General features: G+C 42.7%; 1 protein-coding gene across 1 annotated transcript; it reads right to left on the bottom strand.

Moving 5' to 3' along the window:
* Positions 1–7,809: 7,809 nt before the first annotated feature.
* Positions 7,810–22,738, bottom strand: LOC117826260 (tissue factor-like). The gene is made up of 7 exons (XM_034702196.1): positions 22,541–22,738; positions 17,131–17,239; positions 13,775–13,867; positions 13,549–13,658; positions 11,440–11,618; positions 10,909–11,074; positions 7,810–10,444 (listed from the first exon to the last, which is right to left on the bottom strand). The coding sequence occupies exons 1-7, from the start codon at positions 22,605–22,607 to the stop codon at positions 10,299–10,301; spliced, it is 870 nt and encodes a 289-aa protein (XP_034558087.1). The 5' UTR covers positions 22,608–22,738; the 3' UTR covers positions 7,810–10,298.
* Positions 22,739–24,302: the final 1,564 nt, after the last annotated feature.

The raw sequence follows: 24,302 nt of genomic DNA on the forward strand, positions 1-24,302 counted from the left end.
CAGAAACCTCCAGCAGGACCAGACTCATGTTAGACAGCCATCATGCCTCGACCGAGTTGGGTCTGGAAAGACAGATAGAGGGGAGTAAGAGAGAGAGGTGATAGTGAAAACCAGTGAAAAGAAAAGAAAGCATCTGTTCCTAAAAATAGTTCAGGATAAACTGCATTTACAGCCGGACATGATAAGCACACTCAACACACTGTGCTGTGGCTGAGTCCATGGAGATCTTATTCTGTAAGCTTTGGAAGAAATATAAAGAAATCAGAATATTTACAGGTAGGGCTGGGCGATAATTTGATAACGATAATTATAGTGATATAAGTTTTCTCAATATAAATATAACATGCTCGATAAAAAATCAATATATTTAAACTTATAAGTACACCCCCAAACCACTGGAAAGGGAGGGGGGCGCTAATGTGTCTTGGACACTAGTTGCCACCCAACATTAGACAGAAGAAGAAGACGACATTGAACAGCCAATCATGTCGCAGGGTGAGAGGTAGGCGGGGCTTAAAGACGTTCGGAGCGGAATGTAAACACAGCTGAGACGAGCGACAGCTCACTGCAGAGTAATTTGTCAAACAGCGGGCTGACTCGGCGTTAACTATTAACTTGATACACTTAATTAAATACACTTTCAGGATGTGGATAGATTAATCTGATAATGCAAATTACCTCAACCTGAGAGAAATAAGAATCTACAAACTAAAGGCTGATTTATACTTCTGCGTCTCCTCTACGCAGCCGGGGCAGACGCGGACATGAGCACCACATACTTATGCGTCGATGTGTCCGTGTCTCGTAGCAATTCTCCGCCGAGACGCTTGAGGGCAGTGTGGTCTCTCTGATAGTCGGTCGCCTGCTTCCGGCCCCGCTATGATCTCTGAGAATAGAGAGGAGGAGAGGAAATACACGGACGATGTGCGGCCGATGTCCGGTATCCAGGAAGTGATATAAATGCAGGAAATACAAGCCGCCGAGCGGACCAATCACAGGGCTTGTGGTCCGCATCGATTCTACGCGTAGTTAAAGGTGACATATCACATTTTTTTCATCAACATATATTGGTCTAAGAGGTCCCCAAAACACGTCTTTAAAGTTTATGCTCAAAAAAACACTTTGAAATCAGATTCTGGTCTGCCTGAAAACCCCTCTTTTTCAGCCCTGCTCAGAACACTCTGTTTTCTGTGTCTGTGCCTTTAAATGAGAATGAGCTCTCTGACCACGCCCCCTCGGGAAGTGGGTGTGGCCTCGGCTGTCCAGCACGTTGATCTAATGTTTACATGTTGGTTGAATATACACGGCTGCTCACAGACCAGCGTAACTTCAACCCTCTGAATCTGATCTAGAATCTGATCCTGACGGAGAGGCGCCTGCAGCAGGACCTTTCTGAACCATTGGTCACAGATTTAGTGTTTCTTGTTGTTTTATTTGTCAGTATGTCGACGTGTGTCTTGGTACACAGCTACCAACATGTAGCTATGTGGCTATGCTAACTAGCGCTAGCACTTTTCCATGAAAAATAAAAATCATCCACTAGATCTTCAAATCTGCAGACGTGGGGAGTCAAACCGACCTTTGTGTTTATTAAGACAGCCTACAACTAGCATGCCTCCCTCCTAAGCTCCTTGTTAGCACACGTGTGCCGGTAATGAAAAACGGAGGAGGGGTTGAGTTGTATTTTTATACAGTCTATGGGCTGAACAAGCTCCGAGCTCTGACTTCCTGTTACAGACCGGATGGCGTTGTGACGTATGAAAAACACTGAAAACTGAAACGGCTGGTTTCACACACATTTACAGAAAGGTGGAGAAATCAGAACAGGGGCAGAATGGATTCTTTTACTTTTCAGGGGGTTTGTAGACAGGGACACAGATTTCAGGTAGAGAACCATTAAAAAGTCCATTTTGCATGATATGTCACCTTTAACTTTTTGGAGGAGGTCCACGTCAGCTACGTATGTAGGCCTCTGGGTAGGTACCGTCAGAAATGATGAATTTAAGAAGCTTATCAGAAACTAAATCCAGATACAAACTAACAAACTGTCTGGTTTCTTCAACTTTCACTCAGGAGCAAAAATCTGCATTTAAATTTATATGAAATAATGACTTGATTTTTATTGTGTTAATTATCAATATTGACTGATATGAAAAAAAAAAATTTCTTAATATCGCCCAGCTCTATTTCCAGGGATTTTCTTCAGCTGTTTTTCCTGTTTCAAAGAAAAGTACCTGGGAAAAATGACTGAAGAAAAGCTTTCATCTGTTTAGACTGATAAATAAAACTTTATTGAGGACGACGACAAAAAGAACAAACATTTCCCTTCATCTGACGCTCAGTGGACAACACTGAGGAAAACGCTATTCAGATCAAAGTAGAACAATGAATACGGTGGTCCTTGTTTTATCATCAAACACTGAATGGGATGGGTTTGATTTAGTGTGTCAGTGTGAGGATGTAGAAGCAAACGATCCAGTTAACATCTCATATCTTGTCCTTCTATAACCGAGTATAGCCGCTTTACTGTAACACACACTGCTTGCTGTAAAAAAATCAACGTACCTCTTATCTACTGGTCTGTCATTACTCATCCCAGAGACTCTGCAACCATGAAGCAGTTTACTATACAGAACATATATCCAGAACATATACAGAGTTCATATCCTTTAATGTGAATGTACGACTGAGTATTTTTGTGTCAGGTGCACGTGATAAACGACGACAGTCTAACCTCACACTAGAAGACTTTGCAGACTTTGCTGAAGGGACATTGAATATTTTTCCTTAAGTTCACACCTACCTCCTTCCTGTTTGTCATGGCTGCACGACAACACTGTGAACCCTGCAGACGTTTAGTGATTGAACCCTCTGTGAACGTGTAACCCAGTGTAAAGATAGAGTGTGAGTCCTCTGTGGTTCTTAGACCAGGGGTAAGAGATGAGTTTATCAGAGTTCATCAGATTTATTACCACACATGCATCATTAAGTAGTTCTTTGTTTTGTTCTGTAAAAGTAGCTTCTGAAATCAAATGGATCTAATTTGTCCCCCTGTACAATGATTTGCATGATTAACTACAACCCAGTACAACCATTGGTAGGAAACCTGTTCCCACTCCCGACTTCTTCAAACACAGCAGCTTGATCAACGGTTCCATGCTTCAGAAAATGAATGAATGAATAATTTGGACCAAGAGTTCCAGGGTCTTTTAGCCCCCAGAACTACTTCACCCTGAACTAAAAGGTTCCTGTGCCCCCATTGTTGTCTGTGTTTCGACCGCGGGCTGAAGTCCCGGGTAGATTGTGCAAATCAGGCCAATGACGTATGGAGGAAAGAAAAAGTAAATGCACTACACCACCAGACCAGTAGAGGGCAGTAACACAAAGAGGAATGCCATTCATCACAGATGACACCATAGAAGCAGACGGACAGGCAGGTATCATTATGAGCAACACAACAGTTAGCCTGTTAGCATGAAGAGACTCAGCTGGCGCTGTTTTAGATGGTGCTATATTTCATCACAGATGGATTCACTGAATCAACACGTGAGAGGAGATAAGCGCGAGTAGCAAAGACGTTTCAACACGGCTTTAAAATCCTTTTGAACTCAAAAAGCCGTGGCAGAGATCGGACGGTGTTTTGGTTTAAACAGCGACCCTGTTAACTGGAGACTCTCAGCCGGATGCATCCCTCATAAACGTCTTTAGACCATCATTAAATATCTGATGAGGATATTTTGAAATCTTAATAAAAACTAAACTAGTTTGCATTCCCAGGAACTCCCTCTGTGTTTCCACAGCTGTGTAAACTCCACAAGCACTGACACGTTCAGCTGAAGGTCTCCAGTTTACAGGGTCACTTTTAAAACCGGAACACCGGGAGGAGAGACGCATTCACGGTGGGCTGAGAGAAGACTACTGTTACAAGCTGCTAAATCAAGAGAATCACAGCTTCTTCTTTTGAAAAGTACACACACATACAAAAAAGATAGAACAAATAAGAAGTCAGATTTAATTTTATTTTTTTTCGGCTGCTTGAATTTGAGTCTAACATCTTTGCATCTGAAGCTTAGGGGCCACAAGCTGCAGTTTTTGGAGAGTCCGGATCAGGGTTTTGATGTTGTGTTACACTAAAATCCTTCCTGCATGAGATTTCACTGTCACACTTTTGTTTTGATGTTTTTCATGATGTTTTCTTTTTAAAGTCAGAAGAGTTGCCATCAGATATCACATGAAGTAAAGCTGTAGTGATCACTGTTCTCACTTTGTTAGAAGCACACTGAAGAAAGCTGCCACAGTCAGAGCTTTGTATACTGCCAGACTAACGTTAATTTGGACTTAACAGTTCGTAATAATAGCTCAAGTAATACCGAATATGAGCAGGCTTTCCTGTACGTGCTTCCTTTGGCTATTCTCTACAGAGAAATGAGACTGTTCTTTTTTAACAGTTTCTAGTAACAGCTTTGAACAGCCTGAGAGAGACAAAGAGTTGTTGTTAGAAGTTGACCCAGCCAGTCTAACGTCATCCACTGTTTCTGCACAACCCGTGTTGGTATTTTGACTGACGCCATCTTTGTTTTGTTTTTGGAGACAGAAGTGTCAGATTTAGAAAGACGAAACATTGAGACCATGATTTAGAAAAAGGTCTAATCATGATCCCAACACTTTCCAACACTGTGTTACACAACGGGCCTGTTTTAAAGCCAGTGAAGTCGCCCCCTGCTGGTTATCGGACAGAATGGCGGGTGAAGACACTTCTGGCTCGTTTCCACTAAGCGGTCTGGGATGGATCAGTACAGTTTGGTACAGGTTGGATCCTGTTGGCGTTTCCACAGCAAACCGTGCCGGACTTGGTGAGCGGCGTGGCGTGTTAGCCGGATGCCAATAGCCGCGTCAGCTACGTAATAGCGTGACGTCATGGTAGCACGACACAGTGTGCCCTGCTAATATGGAACCATGGAACGCCGTTTCTTGATGCCATTTTCCAAACAAATGAAGTTCTCTTCCTGAAGTCCACTGGAGATTTAAACATGGCGGGGTTATGTGTTGTTCTTTATTACCGCTGTCACACAGGAAGTGATGATTCTTTCAACCAATCAGCGGACTGCAGTGTTTCTAGCTCCACCTTCTGGGGTCAGATCAGTGTGTCTGGCACCCCAACAGAAGGGTACTAAACAGTGGAACGGTATAGCTCGGTAATTTGAGGACCTGTCCCGGTTTTAGTCGATGGAAACGCCACAAAATGCGTGCCGCACCGAGATGAACCGAACTGAACCGCTTGGTGGAAACGGGGCTTTCTTTCTTTTCATTTTGTTCATCAGAGATCTCTGAAAATGTGTGTGACCCTCCATTATTTCACGGTACATGTCCGTGATGATCGCCAGATATTCTCTCGTGGCAGAAAGTGTCAGAACTTGAAGAGTTAATTTCCCCGTCTCATGGAGTGCTTGGATCTTGTTTCACTTTGGTTCTGAGTTTGTGTTGATAGTCTCTGTCTCTAAGCTGAATCAGTGAAACCAAAACTCATCCACACACACACTCTACCAGTCAAAAGTTTGGACACACCTTCTCATTCAATGGTTTTAACTTATTTTAATTATATTTAACATTTTAGATTAATACTGAAGACATCAAAACTATGAAATAATCTGGGTCTACCATAATCTGGATTACAACAGTAGTCAAATAGGGCTATCCATTGTGTGCTAACCCAACCTCTGAACAACACAACTGATGGTCTCAAACACATTAACCCTCCTGTCATGTTTGTTTCTCTGGAACAGCAATAATGGTCCTGGGTCAATTTGACCCGGGGCATATTCAATCATCCAAAACCCCAAAAAATCCCAATACACATTTTTTTAAATCTCATTTTTAACTCCATTACTAACCATTTAAATCAATATATAGTCCATTGGTGTTCTTTAATCCTCACAGATCATGGTTCAATGAGGATAACTCACTCATCTTACATTAAAATTCATGTTAAAACTTTTTTTATGTACATTGGAAAGCCCTAAATATAAATACAATAGTTTACATGACTTAGATTTTTGTTTATTTATTTATTAAATACTTTATTTTTGTAAACAGACATAGTTAGACAACACAGCTCAGTGAAACAGAAACAGTAGGTCATCTATACATCTTTGTTATAATAGTGGAAAAACAGTCAGTTCATGCAGTAATGGCTTCTTAATCCTTCAATGCTACGCACACAGTCCATTTCTCCCAGTAATGCAAACATTTTTCTGTTCTAAGGTTTAGTGAGTAAGTCATTCTTTCCATATGTTCAATACTAGACACGATTTCTATCCACTCAGTCTCTGTTGGAGGATTGGGTTGCAACCACTTCCATGTCACGGCCTTTTTGCTGGCTGCTAATAAAATCTTTAGCAAGTATTTATCCTGAACTGAGAGGTGGGCTGCGATGTTCCCCAGATAAATTGTTGAGAATGAGTCAATCCCTGCTCCAAAGATGTTTTGTAATGCCTTAATTACTCCCCATTTATTTTATTTTATATTGTATATAGTTTTTTATGAAGGGATGTTGATAAATTAACAAGAGACTCCTCTTCTGTCACATGCTGCCCAAATTTTGATGCTACATTTAGCTGGTTTGGAAATCATATATTACCTTAAATAGACTTTAAAAAGGGTCAATTTGACCCGCAACATAACAGGAGGGTTAAGAAGGCAAGTCATTCTGCAAATGAACTCTTGACAAGGCTCATGTTCATTAGAAACCAGTCCAAGAGACCACTTCATGAAGCAGACTGAGAGAATACCAAGAGTGTGCAAAGCTGTCCTGAAGGAAAAAGGGGGCTACTTTACAGAATCTTAAATATTAAACATATTCTGCTTTGTTTAACACTTTTGTAAAAATTAAATAATTCCATATATGTTCTTTCATAGTGTTGATGTCTTCAGTATTAATCTACAGTGTTTACAATAATTCAAATAAATACAAAAACATTGAATGAGAAGGTGTTTCCAAACTTTTGACTCTCACATTTGTTTCTGCTTGTGTCACAGAGTTAACTAAAGAAGAAGAATACTAGTTTGTCAGTATGGAGGATTTTATAAAAGAGCCACAGAAATGTTAAATAATGTCATCACACACACACACACACACACACACACACATGTAGCACGATGAACATCTCATTCAGTGAACTGTAAATATGATGAGGTTAGTAAACAGTTTATTCTTTCTTTCAGAAGGCGATGAAATCATTTGTTGTTGTTGATAAATTTATTTATTTATGAATTTATTTATTTTTTTACAGGTGGCCTGTACGATATGATGTTCCATGATTAGACGTATAGTCGGAGACAGATACAGAAGATGAAGTTGATGCTGTTACTTATCATTTTTTACAGTGTGTATGTTTCCTGTGATCCAGATATATGCACTTTAGAGCCATGGTTGAGTGAAATAATATTCCGTTCTCCATCATTTTAATAATATGCCAGATTTATGATCAAAGTTAAAGCTGTTTGTGAAAGAGTTCAAACAGGTCTGACTCAGCTTGACGTGTCAGGATAAAGACGATGAGTACCTGTGAAGTACTTATTAATGCAACTTCTGTGTTCTGCCGTGGTCACGCCATGGTTTCTTCTGATGATAAAAACAATTCTGTGTGGTGTTGTGTGTGTTACTGTCTAACTGTGAGGTCCTGTGTTGGAAAAATTAAGAAATAAAAGTCATCTATAATTCATGTGGTCTGCTTCATCTGGAATAATAAAAGTGATATGTTACAGCACGCTGTAAATACAGAAACAGAACATAAAAAGCACATCCCATTCTTTGTTTTTATTTGCATCATTTATTCCTCCTGTTTCCTTGCTTCAGTGTAAAACACTCAGAGCTTACCCCCTTACATTAGAAAGCTTCATAAATACAGTTTGATTACATCTTTTTTTTATACATTCTTATCAAAGTTGAAAATGTTTTTAAAAGATGAGTTTGCTGGTGTAGTTGTAGTTTCAACAGGCGGCCACTAGATGTCACCAAGAAGCTTCATTATGACTGTGGCTGTAGTGGTTTTAAAAGGTGTAGGTCAAGAAAGAAAGAAAGAAATATGAAAAAAATAAGTGGAAAAAGAAAATGTAAAGTGAACGCAGGTTGAATCCAGATGGACATTGACAGAGTTGTGAGAAGGTGCATTTCGACCAAGAGTTCTGGGGTCTTTTAGCCCCCAGAACTACTTTACCCTGAACTAAAAGGTTCCTTTGCCCCTATTGCTGTCGGGCTGAAGTCCCAGGTAGATTGTGAAAATCAGGCCAAAGTAAATGCACTACACCACCAGACCAGTAGAGGGCAGTAACACAAAGAGGAATGCCATACACCACAGATGACACCATAGAAGAGGAAGGACAAGCAGGTATCATTATGAGCAACACAACAGTTAGCCTGTTAGCATGAAGAGACTCAGCTGGCGCTGTTTTAGATGGTGCTATATTTCATCACAGATGGATTCACTGAATCAACACGTGAGCGGAGATAAGCACGAGTAGCAAAGACGTTTCAACACGGCTTTAAAATCCTTTTGAACTCAAAAAGCCGTGGCAGAGATCGGCCGGTGTTTTGGTTTAAACAGCGACCCTGTTAACTGGAGACTCTCAGCCGGATGCATCCCTCATAAACATCTTTAAACCATCATTAAATATCTGATGAGGATATTTTGAAATCTTAATAAAAACTAAACTAGTTTGCATTCCCAGGAACTCCCTCTGTGTTTCAACAGCTGTGTAAACTCCACAAACACTGACACGTTCAGCTGAAGGTCTCCAGTTTACAGGGTCACTTTTAAAACCGGAACACCGGGAGGAGAGACGCATTCACGGTGGGCTGAGAGAAGACTACTGTTACAAGCTGCTAAATCAAGATAATCACAGCTTCTTCTTTTGAAAAGTACACACACATACAAAAAAGATAGAACAAATAAAAACTAATGAAAGAAAGAGAAATCAAGTGTTGAAACACACGTTGCCGGGGTGAAGTACCGCCGGTCGAAAAACGCCTAGAGATGACGATTAGGTGAGATGGGAATACGCCGGTGAAATGAACCGGGTGAAAAGATCTCATTATGAATGTTCTGAATAAGTTGTGATGTGGAACCCTGGCTCTGAAATATATTTCATAAACTATTAAAAAAAAAGCTGTACATCAATAATGTGGTTCCTCATTTTTAACTTTAACAGTGCACAGCCGAAGCTTGAGATTGGGTCCAACTCAAAACAGCAGCCATCTTTAAAACCTGTGTTCACAGCGGTCAGTCCAGCTGACTCATTATCAACTCACATTAATCAAACCCAGCAGTCCTGTTGACTTCACTCCAAAATGTCTAACCTGGTAGAAACTGTGAGAATACTTTAGATTGACGTGTGGTTTAAAGCTCCTGTGAGGAGTTTGTATAGCTGGTTGTGGAGCAGACTCAAACTCAGACTTGATACCGATTCCTTGGCAAAGCGACCATGATTAATTCTATCACATGGGACTTCCACCAGATCCATGTCCGGTCCGTCTCTGATCCGCTGCTGTCCGGCTCCGTGCTCTCTCATCCCTCAACACCCACCGGTTGCGTTTTCAGAACGCAGCACAGAGCAGGACCGCCGGACAGCTGGAATCATGTTACCTGTGGTTCTCCTCCTCCTCCTCTCCTCATCCATGTTGTCTTTCTGGTCCTCTGAAAACCTCTGACCTGTTGACTCCAGGCCTGGCTCCGCTCATCATGACTTTGGTTTGTTGTTGTAGTTAAGTGAAATACGATCTGGTGATAACACAGAGTGTTTTATTCTGAAAATTAACCGGATGTTTTCATTTTGTTTTGGTGAAACCTGACTTCCTGTCCCGCTCCATCTGCTCTGTTGAGATTGATGCGTCGTGCTCCGGCATCCGGCAAAGATAGAAGTCTTGCGTCTCTGATCCGGAGGGCTCAGACCTGCCAGGTCCAGTGGAAGTTAACACATTGACTAGACTAGAAACCTATCAGATCCGGTGCTGTGACGGATCAGAGACGGACTGGTTATGGATCTGGTGGAATTTGGCCGTCAGTGTGGAGCAAAGCGACCATGATTATTTCTATCAAGCTACTTCCTGTACCTGTCAACAAAACATCAGAGGTAAACAAAGAAGACGACCTCGGTGAACTGTAAACAAAACGTGTGGAGAGGAAAATGGAAAAAGGTTTCCAAGAAAGTTGGAGAAGATAAACAAAACTAAAGGGAGGCCAGCTCCCTGTGCTTACACACACACACACACACACACAGACACACACACACAAACACACACACTAAACAAGAGCTGAGGACTGAGCCGTTTGGAGAGGTTTGTTTCTCTGTTGGTTCTTTTTGCAGCAGACGCACGTCACCGTGATGATGATGATGATGGCTAGGAGCACGATGAAGATGATGCCAACCAAGTGTCCGACGCTCATCTCTGCAGGGAGAGAGAGAGAGAGAGTCAGGCAGGGAGTCTGTGCTCATCATTCATGACTTTAGACCCTGACTCTGTATGTGTTTGAGTTTAGGTTCCTGTTGGAATGAGCAGGCGGCTATTTCCCCTGAGGTTGATCTCTGCAGGGCTTAACCTGGACTCTATATCACTTCTTTTAGAGTCTTAATGACTAAAAAAGGATTCAGTTATCTTGTGTAGATCCTTAAAGCCTCTGGAAATGTAAATGGAGTATTCAAAATTCATATAGAAGATCAAAATCTAATGTGTAATTGAGCATCAACAAAAGAGTGAAGATAAACATCCATTTCTTCCAAGGAGTGAAGGTTCATCTATCAGGCTGTAAGACCAGAGTAAGATGAGGTGAGTGTGTGAGTGTGTGAGTGTGTGAGTGTGTGAGTGTGTGAGTGTGTGAGTGTGTGAGTGTGTGAGTGTGTGAGTGTGTGTACCGTTGGTTCCTTCTGGGTGTGTTTGTTCACACAGCTGCTGGCTCCAGGCCCCCAGCTGGCTGCTCTGGGGTCTGGACGGGATGAACGCTGCGACCATGAAGCAGTAACTCTGACCTGCATCCAGCTGGGGCACGAGCGCCACACTGCCGTCTGATATGTGGTCTCTCTGTCGGGTCAGAGCAGGGCAGCGGGTTACAGCACATCACTGACTGTGTCTTTAATAACAGAGTAAAGCTGCTCAGTATGAACTTTAATACTTTTTATGTTGGTCTCTGAGGTGAAAGTGGAAACCTCTGTATGTTTGCCTTTTGTATTTCTTTTTTTTGTTAACTGTGTAAATTGAAAACAGCAGGGGTCCAAGAACAGAACCCTGTGGAACTCCATGTGTGAGAAATACTCAGGATATGTGAATACAAGTCTCTAAACAAAATGATTATGTTCGTCCTCCTTAATAATTAAACTGTCCTTTTGTTTGAACTCTTTTAACAGACCGTGTTTCTATAACTTCATGGAGGGGTGTTAAAACCGTACCTTTCTTGAATTTCCGGATTTGTGGTAGCTGATCTTGTACTGGAGGTCCTTTCTGAAGACGTCTCTGATGTTGAGCTGCTTCGTGCCTCTGTGCACGCTGGTCAGGGTGTCTGTGACGTTGACAATTATGGTGCTGGCATTCAAAGCCTCCACAGTGAACTCCACCGCACTGATGTTACCTGAGGAAAAACACGTGATGATGAGACTACTGAAGTATCTGATATTTAACCACATGAGATGAAGTATATGTTGTTGTTGGTCTAACTTCAGGAGGTTTCAAGAACGTGTTATTGTAGAAGGACTTCAGAGGAATTCAGGTAGGTCTGTAAGAAGAGCACCTCGCTGTAAATGTGACTGTGACAGTTGGCATCTTTGACCAATGGTCACCAGACATAGTCATTTTAAGGTCTTCAGAGTTCCATCCATCCATCTTCTTCCGCTTATCCGGGTCTGGGTCGCGGGAGCAGCAGCCTCAGCAGGGAAGCCCAGACACTTCTCTCCCTGGCCACTTCCACCAGCTCCTCTGGGAGGATACCGAGGCGCTCCCAGGCCAGCTGAGAGACATAGTCTTGCCAGCGTGTCCTGGGCGTTCCCCGTGGCCTCCTCCAAGACGGATATGCCCGAAACACCTCCCCAGGGAGACGCCTGGGAGGCATCCTGACCAGATGTGTAATTCATTAATCATGAAGTGCCTGGAGAAACTGATCCTTAACAAAATCCTCCCAATTATTGGACCGCAATTGGACCAGCATCAGTTTGCCTATAAGGCCAAAAGGGGGACTGAGGATGCTGTGGCATGCCTCCTTCACTCCCTCTTGCAACACCTCGAATCACCCCATAACTTCGCCAGACTCCTCTTCATCGACTTCAGTTCTGCCTTCAGCACCATCCAACGTCACCAGATGATCAGTAAACTCCACCATCTCAACGTCTCCCCACTTCTCATCCACTGGATACACGGTTTCCTCAGCAGCAGACCACAAGCAGTCAGAGTAGACACAATAACATCATCAACCACCATCACTAACACCGGAGCCCCTCAAGGCTGTGTCCTGAGTCCCTTCCTGTACACCCTCTACACCAATGACTGCATCGGCCCCTCAACAACCACAACATATTTCAAATACTCTGATGACACTGCCATACTTGCCCTCCTTAATGACAATAACTCTGTTCTAATTTACCAGCTGAACATTGCCAACAAAGACTCTCTGCCATCCGCAAACTCAAAGCACTTTCTGTCGCCCCCCACCTTCTACTGTTACTGTACCAAAGCATCATCCAACCCATTCTCCTCTACTGTTCCCCCTGCTACTACAACATGCTAACTGTCTCCAACCAAAACAAACTCATACGCACCACAAACACTGCCACCAAAATCATCCGCCTCCCCACACCCAACCTGTCTGACCTCAACAACAGAGCCATCATACGCAGAGCACGGACTATAACCCTGGACCCTCAACACCCCCTCTACTCAGTCTTCACACTACTCCCCTCCGGTCGCAGATACAGATCCCCTTACTGTAGGCGAGCCCGGTTTGGCAGAAGCTTCGCCCCATCGGCCATAGCACTGCTAAATAAAATGCCACTGTAATGTGTCCAGTGTGTTCATATGTGTCCGGTGTGTATATATGTGGGATGAGGTGCACCATTGCTGTGAGGCTGGGTGGATGTTTATTGTTTATTGTGTTTATACATGTATTCCTGTACAGACGGTGGCAACAAATCTCCTTATTAAGGACAAATAAAGATCTATCTATCTATCTATGCCCAAACCACCTCATCTGGCTCCTCTCGATCCGGAGGAGCAGCGGCTCTACTTTCAGCCTCTCCCGGATGTCTGAGCTCCTGACCCTCTCTCTAAAGCTGAGCCCAGACACCCTGCGGAGAAAGCTCATTTCGGCTGCTTGTATTCCAGTCTTGTTCTTTTGGTCACTACCCACAGCTCGTGACCACAGGTGAGGGTTGGAACGTAGATTGACCGGTAAATTGAGAGCTTTGCCTCAGGTCTGGTGGATGTCCGATGTTATCATTGTGTTTGTTTGACTCAAGTGATTCAGAGTGTGTGTGTGTGTGTGTGTGTGTGTGTGTGTGCGTGTTTCATACTTTCTTTGTAGGGGTTGAATGGTTTGGATTCAGTGTGCTCAAACTCCTCGTGGCTGTAGTCGTAGTCTCCCTCTTCGTCGTGGTCTGTTTCGACGTCTGCAATGTAGGATCTGTCAGACAGAGACACGTTCATGTAGGACGGGGACATATGTAAACATATGTTAAGGACCTCAAGGCTTTTTCAAATCTAATAAACATAACAACACTGCTTGGATAATAAACGTACCTGTCAGAGGCAGCCAGCTCGTGGGTCATATCACACTCTGTTCCTGGCACCTTAAAGCACTCATTGTGAGGCTCCGAGTTACCATTCTCTCCCCTGAAAGTCACATGACAAATCAGATATAACACAAGATGATAAAACTGAAAGCTGTAAAACTTCAAACCTGGACTTAATGTGAGCTGAACACAGAGGTTTACATACAAACTGAACATACAGCAGTTTCTCATGAGGGGCATTTCAACCGGAGGAGCTTTACCCCTGAACTACGTGCGTTTCAACTGGTGGACCCAGGGTCTAAATTTAGTTCAGGGGTAGATAATCTCCCTTAAAAGCCCCTGCTAGGGGGGTAGTACTTTTCAAAAAGCCCTAGGGCTTTTGGGGGGCGGGGCCTGCAATGCTGAACGTGTCTGATTGGTAGATTAACCTCAGTGTTTTTATTCCGCCCTCCGTCCACAATAACATCACACACATCTGTGATTCTCTTGATTTCTCTTTCTTTCATTAGTTTTTATTTGTTCTATCTTTTTTGTATGTGTGTGTACTTTTCAAAAGAAGAAGCTGTGATTCTCTTGATTTAGCAGCTTGTAACAGTAGTCTTCTCTCAGCCCACCGTGAATGCGTCTCTCTCCCGGTGTTCTGGTTATAAAAGTGACCCTGTAAACTGGAGACCTTCAGCTGAACGTGTCAGTGTTTGTGGAGTTTACACAGCTGTTGAAACACAGAGGGAGTTCCTGGGAATGCAAACTAGTTTAGTTTTTGTTAAGATTTCAAAATATCCTCATCAGATATTTAATGATGGTCTAAAGACGTTTATGAGGGATGCATCCGGCTGAGAGTCTCCAGTTAACAGGGTCGCCGTTTAAACCAAAACACCGGCCGATCTCTGCCACAGCTTTTTGAGTTCAAAAGGATTTTAAAGCCGTGTTGAAACGTCTTTGCTACTCGCGCTTATCTCCTCTCACGTGTTGATTCAGTGAATCCATCTGTGATGAAATATAGCACCATCTAAAACAGACCAGCTGAGTCTCTTCATGCTAACAGGCTAACTGTTGTGTTGCTCATAATGATACCGGCCTGTCCGTCTACTTCTATGGTGTCATCTGTGATGAATGGCCTTCCTTTTTGTTTTACTGCCCTCTACTGGTCTGGTGGTGTAGTGCATTTACTTTTTTTTCCCTCCATACGTCACTGGCCTGATTTACACAATCTACCCGGGACTTCAGCTCACGTTCGAAACACAGACAACAATGGGGGCACAGGAACCTTTTAGTTCAGGGTAAAGTAGTTCCGGGGGCTAAAAGACCCCGGGACTCTTGGTCGAAATGCACCTTTAGTGATGGATTCTTATCTACCTGTTGCGGTGGATTTATGCAAACTCTTTTCTGTGGACTGATTTGACATGACGTGTGATCAGTTTGACTCTGGTGTTGCTCATGTTAGTGTAAGTTAATAACCGTTGTCAAAGGGTTTAGACCAATCAGAATCAAGCATCTTACACCACACGATGATCAGTAAGAGAGCCAGGTAATACATATAATAAATCGTATCATCAGCCATATAAAGGTCTTATTATTTCTCCCTGTCTCTGTTGAAGTTATGAGATTCTTTAACCTGACTTGTCTGACCCAGACTCTACGTCCACTTCTTGTAAACAGTCAGCCCCTAGAGGACCACACTGCAGGAGCTCTCTGTGCCAAGAAAAGCACAGCCCTTAATCCACTTCAATAAAAGGGTTATTATGTGATCCAGGCTCGACTTTCCCAGCATTAAAGCAGCCACCAAATACATGGAAGCACACATTCCACAGATTACAGTCATGTTGTACCTAATACTACTCTAGACCAGGTGGCACGTGATTGATGCATCCTCATTTGTCTAGTGCTGACATTAAGTCTGCTTCAGTTAAACAAACAAGGCACACACACGGCGGCTTACAGAGGGAACATGAAGCGACTAAAAACTTGAACGACAAACGGAACTCGAATGAAATGTCATGATTGTGTTTCTTACTCGACTTTTAAGAACTGGTTATTTAAAGCCTTAGGAAACGTAAATGGAATATTGGAATATTTAAAATTCACATAGAGTATCAAAATGTAATGTGTAATCAAGCTTCAACAAAAATCTGAGTGAAAATAAACATCCATAACTCTGAAAAAACTCTGTTCAAAAACAGCTTATTTCACAGGTCAGAGCATTTCTCTGGACTGTGTGGGCGTGGCCTAACTCTTTGATCGACAGGTCAATCAAGGAAAGGAAAGTTCGTGAACCGGTCCTGGGGAAAGTTAGTGAACCGGTCCTGGGGAAAGTTAGAGAACCGGTCCTGGGGAAAGTTAGTGAACCGGTCCTGGGGAAAGTTAGTGAACCAGTCCTGGGGAAAGTTAGAGAACCAGTCCTGGGGAAAGTTAGTGAACCAGTCCAGGGGAAAGTTAGTGAACCAGTCCTGGGGAAAGTTAGTGAACCGGTCCTGGGGAAAGTTAGTGAACTGGTCCTGGGATAAGTTAGTGAACCGGTCCTGGGGAAAGTTCGTGAACTGGTCCTGGGATAAGTTAGTGAACCGGTCCTGGGGAAAGTTCGTGAACCGGTCCTGGGATAAGTTAGTGAACCGGTCCTGGGGAAAGTTAGTGAACCGGTCCTGGGATAAGTTCGTGAACCGGTCCTGGGGAAAGTTAGAGAACCAGTCCTGGGGAAAGTTAGTGAACCGGTCCTGGGGAAAGTTAGAGAACCGGTCCTGGGGAATGTTAGTGAACCGGTCCTTGGGAAAGTTAGTGAACCGGTCCTGGAGAAAGTTCGTGAACCGGTCCTGGGGAAAGTTAGTGAACCGGTCCAGGGGAAAGTTAGAGAACCAGTCCTGGGGAAAGTTAGTGAACCGGTCCAGGGGAAAGTTAGAGAACCAGTCCTGGGGAAAGTTCGTGAACCGGTCCTGGGGAAAGTTAGAGAACCAGTCCTGGGGAAAGTTAGTGAACCGGTCCAGGGGAAAGTTAGAGAACCAGTCCTGGGGAAAGTTAGTGAACCGGTCCTGGGGAAAGTTAGTGAACCGGTCCTGGGGAAAGTTAGTGAACCGGTCCTGGAGAAAGTTAGTGAACCGGTCCTGGGGATGATGCAGCGTCAGAGTAGCTTTAAGGAACCCAGATGTAAATCTGATCACTGAGCTGATCTGGTTCTGTTCATGTGAACGTTTGCTCCTCAGATTTCTCTAGAGTAAAAAAAAGTCCCGTCCCTTTAAACCTTCTTTTGTGTGTGTGTGTGTGTGCGTGTGTGTGTGTGTGTGTGTGTGTGTGTGCGTTGCGTGCGTGCGTGCGTGCGTGCGTGCGTGCGTGTGTGTGTGTGTGCGTCTGTGTGTGTGTGTGTGTACTCACTGTCTGAACTTGACACTGTATGTTTGCTGAGGTGACTTGGTGGTCCAGATGAGCATGGTTTTAAAGTCCAGAGAGGTCCAGTGTACGTTTCCTGCTTTGGTGTTCTCGTCTGTGAATGAAACGCAGCGTTACTCTCCGCTCAGCCGTGAACTCTAATTATTCTCCCTTCCTGTTGGTCTTCAGTGAGGCGCATGTTGCATGACTTCAACTTTAAAACATAGAAGAAATGATACAACAACAACAACAACAACAACAAAAAGCTCTACCAACCCTCCCTGGTCCTCTTGTTGCTCATAAACAGACCATAACTAAAGCCAGACTTTTGTGGTAACACAGCTGAACACGAGCCAGCACTGAGACTCATAAAGGGGGTCTAAAGCTGGACTCTTTTACACCCTTTGGGATTGAAATGTCAAATAAGGACAAATAGTTCTGTAACTGCTCCATGGTTTGATTCAGCCTACAAGAGAGACACATCATGACACCTCTGAACATCATTACATGTCTTTATAACGATCAGACTGCTGAGAGTTAAATCTGCAAATCTAGAACAACTCGTTGACAATCGTTTGTCGACCAGTGTAAGTGTGTAAGATCTCCCCCAGCGCTTCATGACTGTGTTGCAACATTTTTATAGCTCAACTTGAAGCATAAACGTTCCCTGGTGTGAATGAATGGAGCGTCACTGATTGGTCAGCACCAGCTCTATAACTCTTGGCACATGGACCGATGTCTCCTGCATTTTTTGAATACCTCCACGCAACAGGAGGAGAGGGTGCATGCTGTGTACGGTTACTCAGAGCTGGGGTTGGCAGTCAGATTTAGAACTGAGGAAACACTGGAGGAAGATTTAAGAGCTTAAAACTCAACACAGGAAATAAAACTCACCAAAATAAAATAAATGAATAAGATAATAAACTAAAAGTTTTAAACATTCAAATAAACTAAGATTATGCACTAAAAGTATAACAGAATAAAATATTAAAATGCTAAGTAATAAGATAAGATAAGATATACTTTATTGGTCCCTCATTGGGGGAAATTATTTTGTTTCAGCCGCTTACAACACGGGACAGGGGAATACAACAATGTACTAACATAGTTTAAAAAATATAATAACAATAATGATAGTAATGATAAAGGTAAAATAGAATAAAATAAAATAAAATAGAACAAAATATGGTAATTATTACAGATGTATACACACTATGTACACTTCTATCTGATAAATAGATAAGGTAAGTTATTGCACGGATAAAATTGCACCAGTTTATTTTAAAAAATATACACAGTATGAAAAACAGTGCTATATTATTACATTATAATAATAAAATACAATATTAAAATGCTAAGGGGTAATCTGTAAAAATCATAAGATGATAAAATCAAAATTAAAAACTAAATAAAAATTAAATAAATACATTTAAAAAAGAAAAACAACTTTAAAAAAATTAACTGAATAAATAATGTATATGTGTGTAATAATTTAGATTGGACAGTAAATAATTAAAAAAGTGACAAAAATGTTAACTATATAATAAATAAATAAATAAATAAATAAATACATACATACATACATACATACATACATACATACATACATACATACATACATACATACATACATACATACATACATACATACATACATACATACATACATACATACATACATACATACATACATACATACATACATACATACATAAATAAATAAATAAAGTAAAAGTTCGGTCTTCAGTTTGTTTTGTTTGTGCTGCACCTCTGCAGGTGTGAGTGTCTCCTGTAACTTTAGGCTTGTATTAAACACAGCCTCACTGTCTTTTCACGTCTTCCTTTATTTTATTTTATCCTTGATTTTAAACATTTTTAAATGTCTTCTTTGTTGGTGTTTTAATATCATGTGTGAAACTTTTTGAATTGTCTTTTTTTGCTGAATTTTAAGATAACATAATAAGATAACACTTGATTGGTTTTTGCAGCAAAGAGTTGAAATAATAAAAACCAAAATAAAATGAATAAAAATAGATCAACATAAGAATGAAATTAAATAAAACTAAAATAGATCAATAACATAAGAATAAAATACAACAAAAATAAATTAGATCAATAACATAAGAATATAATAAAATCAAAATTGATCAATAACATAAGAATAAAATACAATAAAAATAAATTAGATCAATAATATAAGAATATAATAAAATCAAAATTGATCAATAACATAAAAATAAAATACAATAAAAATAAAAACAAAAAAATTTAAAAAGAAAAGAACAATAATATAAGAATTAAATTAAATTGAATTAAATAATAAATAAAAACAAAATACGATACATAAATACAATTAAAAAAACAATTAAGCAAAATAAAATAAATTGTTCTGCAGGGATAAACTTACCTTACATTTGCATTCTAGGTTTATATTAATTTTCCTCATGCTCCTATAGTATTAATACAGTTGTGCTCATTAGTTCACACACCCTGGCAGAGTTTGTGATTTTTTGGGCCATTTTTCAGAGAATATGAATGATAAGAGAAAAAAAAAATGTTTCACTCATGGTGAGTGGTTGGTTGAAGCAACATTTTTATCAAACAACTGTGTTTACTCTTTTTATATCATAAAGAAAACACAAACTACCCAAGGAACCATAAATTCTGTCAGGGTATGTAAACTTATGAGCACAACTGTAGCTTTTCACTGCATGTGTATTATAACGACACATGAAGTGGAGGAGATATTCTAAAGGTTAAAAAGAAAACTATTAAACTCACACTGCTGTGTGAACTTGCAGCCCCCGGCTCAGTTGCTCTAATCTTCGCTGTGTGTTTAACCTCTGGTGTTAAAGTTTTCTCCTCATTTGTAAAAGTTACTGTCAGCTGACTCGTTCATGTTTGCAGTTTGTTTAAATGTTATTATATTAAAGAGACTCGATAGTTCAGACCTCAGGGACATAAAAACCTGAACTCCAGGCCCGGGAGATCCAGTTACATCTGAACATCTGGCTTTCAGCACTTCAGTGACCTCCACACATCTTTCCCTTGTAAGCTGTCACTTTAACATCGACTGGTCCAGATGTTTCCTGGTTTTTAGATGAACTTTTTGCATTAAACATCCACAGTTTTACACTTTTAATTAGATCATCAGGACATTTATTCTTTCTGATTTTGTTGTCTTTGTGTGAAGAGAAAACAAACAGAGCTTAGATGGATTGGATCAATACAGGACAACATCCTCTATAAACCGTTATGCAAACACAAACACACACATCAAGGCAAACCCAATCATGTGGTCTTAATTCGATATTTTAAAAATAATAACGCATCGGCCCCAAGTCCCTCACAAATCCCATTCCAAATTTCAGTCTCACTTTAAATAACTCGACTCTATCTCCTGCACCTCACATCCGTAACCTTGGAATCATTTTTGACAGCAACATTTCTTTTCAACACCACGTCACTCAGCTCACTATCAGCCTTCTTCCACCTCCGAAACATCGCCCACCTCCGTCCATCCCTCTCTTTCTTTGTGGCAGAAACCCTTCTCCATGCATTCATCACATCCCAGTTAGATTACTGCAACAGCATCCTGTACGGCACATCATCCTGTACGGCACATCATCCATGCATTCAGAACTCTGCTGCACGCCTCCTCACCTGCACATCACCAGTGGTGGTTCTAGACCAATTTTACTGGGGGGGCCAGGCTGGGGCCAAGGGTGTTGTCAGAGGGACACATTCAACCCTGACAAAAGAGACTGAGAAGGGTGAGGACTGGCTGAGAACAAACTTGCAAAACATCAGTGCATCCCTTTATACTAGACATATATACTAGTGTGTACTAGATCAACATGCAGACTGACAGCAGCTGTTTGGCTGTTTACACTCAACATGAGTCCCTTAGCGCTCTAAGGTACTGGAACCAAGTGCCACAGGGGGATCCAGGTTCAGTTTTACAGGGGCACTGGCCCCTGTTAGCTCCTCCCCAGAATCGCCACTGCACATCACCCCCGTCCTCCAACATCTTCATTGGCTCCCCGTCCCCTAGCTACCGTATACAGTTTAAAATCCTTCTCCTCCTCACCGACAGAGCCCTCCACCACCAGGCCTCTTGCTACCTCACTGATCTCCTCCACCACCAGGCCTCTTCCTACCTCACTGACCTCCTCCACCACCAGGCCCCTACCTCACTGACCTCCTCCACCACCAGTCCCCTTCTTACCTCACTGACCTCCTCCACCACCAGGCCTCTTCCTACCTCACTGACCTCCTCCACCACCAGGCCTCTTCCTACCTCACTGACCTCCTCCACCACCAGGCCTCTTCCTACCTCACTGACCTCCTCCACCACCAGGCCTCTTCCTATCTCACTGACCTCCTCCACCACCAGGCCCCTACCTCACTGACCTCCTCCACCACCAGGCCCCACCAGGCATTTTCTCCCCGTGCATACGTGGGTTCTCTCCGGGTATTCCAGCTTCCTCCCACAGTCCAAAAACATGCTCACCAGGTTGATTGGTCACTCTAAATTGCCCGTAGGTGTGAGTGTGTGTGTGAATGGTTGTCTGTCTCTCTGTGTTAGCCCTGTGATAGGTTGGCGACTTGTCCAGGGTGTACCCTGCCTTCCGCCGAAAGCCAGCTGGGATAGGCTCCAGCCCCCCTGTGACCCCTAACGGGATAAGCGGTCAAGATAATGGATGGATGGATATTATTTTGGTGTGGAGGGGGGCCACAGGGGGGTCCAGGTTCAGTTTTAAAGGGGCACTGGCCCCTGTTGGCCCCTTCCCAGAACCGCCACTGCAAATAACCCCCATCCTCCAACATCTTCATTTGCTCCCCGTCCGCTACCTACCGCATACAGTTTAAAATCCTCCTCCTCCTCACCCACAGAGCCCTCCACCACCAGGCCCCTTCCTACCTCACTGACCTCCTCCACCATCACACTCCTTCCCGTAAGCTGCGTTCCTCACATGCCAACCTCTTGTCTCCACCTCACAGAACCAAGCACCGAACCTGGGGGTACAGAGCCTTCTCCATAGCCGCCCCCACCCTCTGGAACTCTCTCCCCTCCCATATCCAAAACTGCTCTGACCCTTCAGCTTTCAAATCTCTTTTAAAAACTCTTTTAAAGTTAGCTTTTAATTTGTGATTGTACTGTTGTTTTGTTTGATCTGTGTTCCTTGTTCCTTGCTTGTATTGATTTTAACAGTTGAACAGTGTCTTTGAGTTTCTGAAAAGCGCTTTATAAATAAAAAGTATTATTATTATTATTATTATTAGTATTAAATACTTTTGTAAAAGGTGTTAACTTTTAGAACAGCTCAAAAGAAAACAAAGACAGCTGAAGCTTTTATCTGTCTCTCCATCTGCCGTGTGTTTCTGCTGTCTGGCTGTCTTCGTGTGCTCTTACCTGCAGCAGTGAGGATCCCAGCACACACACAGACTCCCAGATAAATGAAAGCTCTCAGAGATCCCATGTCAGCACAGCACAAAATCCTTTCTCCTTCAGTCCTGTTGAAACTCTTTGGCCCCTTGGTGATTAATGTTATTCAGCCTCTCTCACAGAGTGTGTGTTTCAGGTCCACAGAACGCAGTGTGAGAGCTTTGGATGGGGGGACTGTTCAGGGTTCTGCTTGGTTCCGCCTGCTGATCCCTCCCACATTCCTGCATGCTAATGGAGGTTTGTACCGCTCATTGTTCACCCCGCCTCCTTTTTAGCGAAGCACAGATTAAGAACATGAATGTCCTTGTGCTGACACACAACATGACAGACTGTCCAGTGAGTTACTCACTGGATTAGACAGCAACATGAGGAATGAGTCAGTTACCCCAAACACAAACTCTGGTCCTTTTTTTCATGAGACTGAGATTCTCATGCAGCTCATGTTTTCAGCTGTGTCTCTGTGGAAGGGAAACAGGCTCGAACTAGCCCTCTGGGGACTCAGTACATCAACCGAAGAGGCAACAGGGAATAAAGCTCAAGTTCAAGTTCTGGATTTTAGCTTAACAGGAAGCTTACTCATCTTTTCCAAACTTACACATGAATCATAAAAGAGTTGTGGATGTGTGACGGAGGGATTTAACATTTTCATGTTGTATTTGTTCAAACTTTGACACATGTTGATACCAAATCAATAAATGAGATGCTCTGACAAGGAACAAGGCATTAAAAACTTAGGGCCTGATCTATTAAGATCCCAAATAACGAGGGCTAATTTGCGTGTGAAAACTAAAATATTGCACGTTCTATAAGTGTTACTTTTTCGTTTACAGCCACACTGCTCTCTTAAACTCTCCATGGTGACACAATCCTCATCAGATGTCTGACAATCCCCGCCTTAAGGCTGATTTATACTTCTGCGTTGAATCGACGGCGTACCCTACGCCGGGGGTCCGCGTAGCTCCCGTACCTACGCCGAGGCCTACGCACGTAGCTGACGTGCACCTCCTCCAAAATGTAACTCCCTGTAGAGCCGACGCGGACCGCAAGCTCTGTGATTGGTCCGCTTGGCGGCTTTGTCTTTCCCGCATTTACAGCACTTCCGGGATCCCGGACATCGGCCGCACATCGGCCGTGTATTTCATCTCCTCCTCTCTATTCTTCATGTAATCATGTCTGTATGATAAACAGCAACATGTATCAGCTGTAGATTAACAGAACACGCTCTGAATCTCTGTGGAAAAGTAAACAGAGATCGTAGCGGGACCTGAAGCAGGCGGCCGGCTATCAGAGAGACCGCACTGCCCTCAGGCGTTTCGGCGGCGAATTGCTGCGCGACACAGACACACCGACGCACAAGTATGTGATGCTCATGTCTGCGTCAGCCCCTGCTGCGTAGGGGAGATGCAGAAGTATAAATCAGCCTTTACTCTTCAAATCAGCTCAGACCAGAAAACACCTCAGCAGACCCCCGCAGGCGTCCAGATTGTTATGATGGCATTGATCGGGGGTTGCTGCAGCAACAAAGAAATCAGACAGATGGAAAGATCCAGACGCAAGAGAACGCAGTGTTGCAAGGAGTTCTTCCATAGGAGATATGGCATGGCTCCTTTTTATGACTGGCTCCGAGTCAGAGCTCAATTGGGTCATCCAGCAGCTCAAAAATAGCATTACTGGAAAGACGATATGTCTCCACTATTTTTATTTCTGATGGTCCAAATATGTTGACAGG

This window comes from Notolabrus celidotus, chromosome 15 (genome assembly GCF_009762535.1).
Source record: "Notolabrus celidotus isolate fNotCel1 chromosome 15, fNotCel1.pri, whole genome shotgun sequence".
Classification (NCBI taxonomy): domain Eukaryota; kingdom Metazoa; phylum Chordata; class Actinopteri; order Labriformes; family Labridae; genus Notolabrus; species Notolabrus celidotus.

Coding starts and splice junctions, on each gene's coding strand:
- LOC117826260 (XM_034702196.1), bottom strand. CDS start 22,607: ATGGGATCTCTGAGAGCTTTCATTTATCTGGGAGTCTGTGTGTGTGCT. Junction 17,240..22,540: donor TGGGATCCTCACTGCTGCAG/GTAAGAGCACAC, acceptor TTTCATTCACAG/ACGAGAACACCAAAGCAGGA. Junction 11,075..11,439: donor AATCCGGAAATTCAAGAAAG/GTACGGTTTTAA, acceptor CTGACCCGACAG/AGAGACCACATATCAGACGG.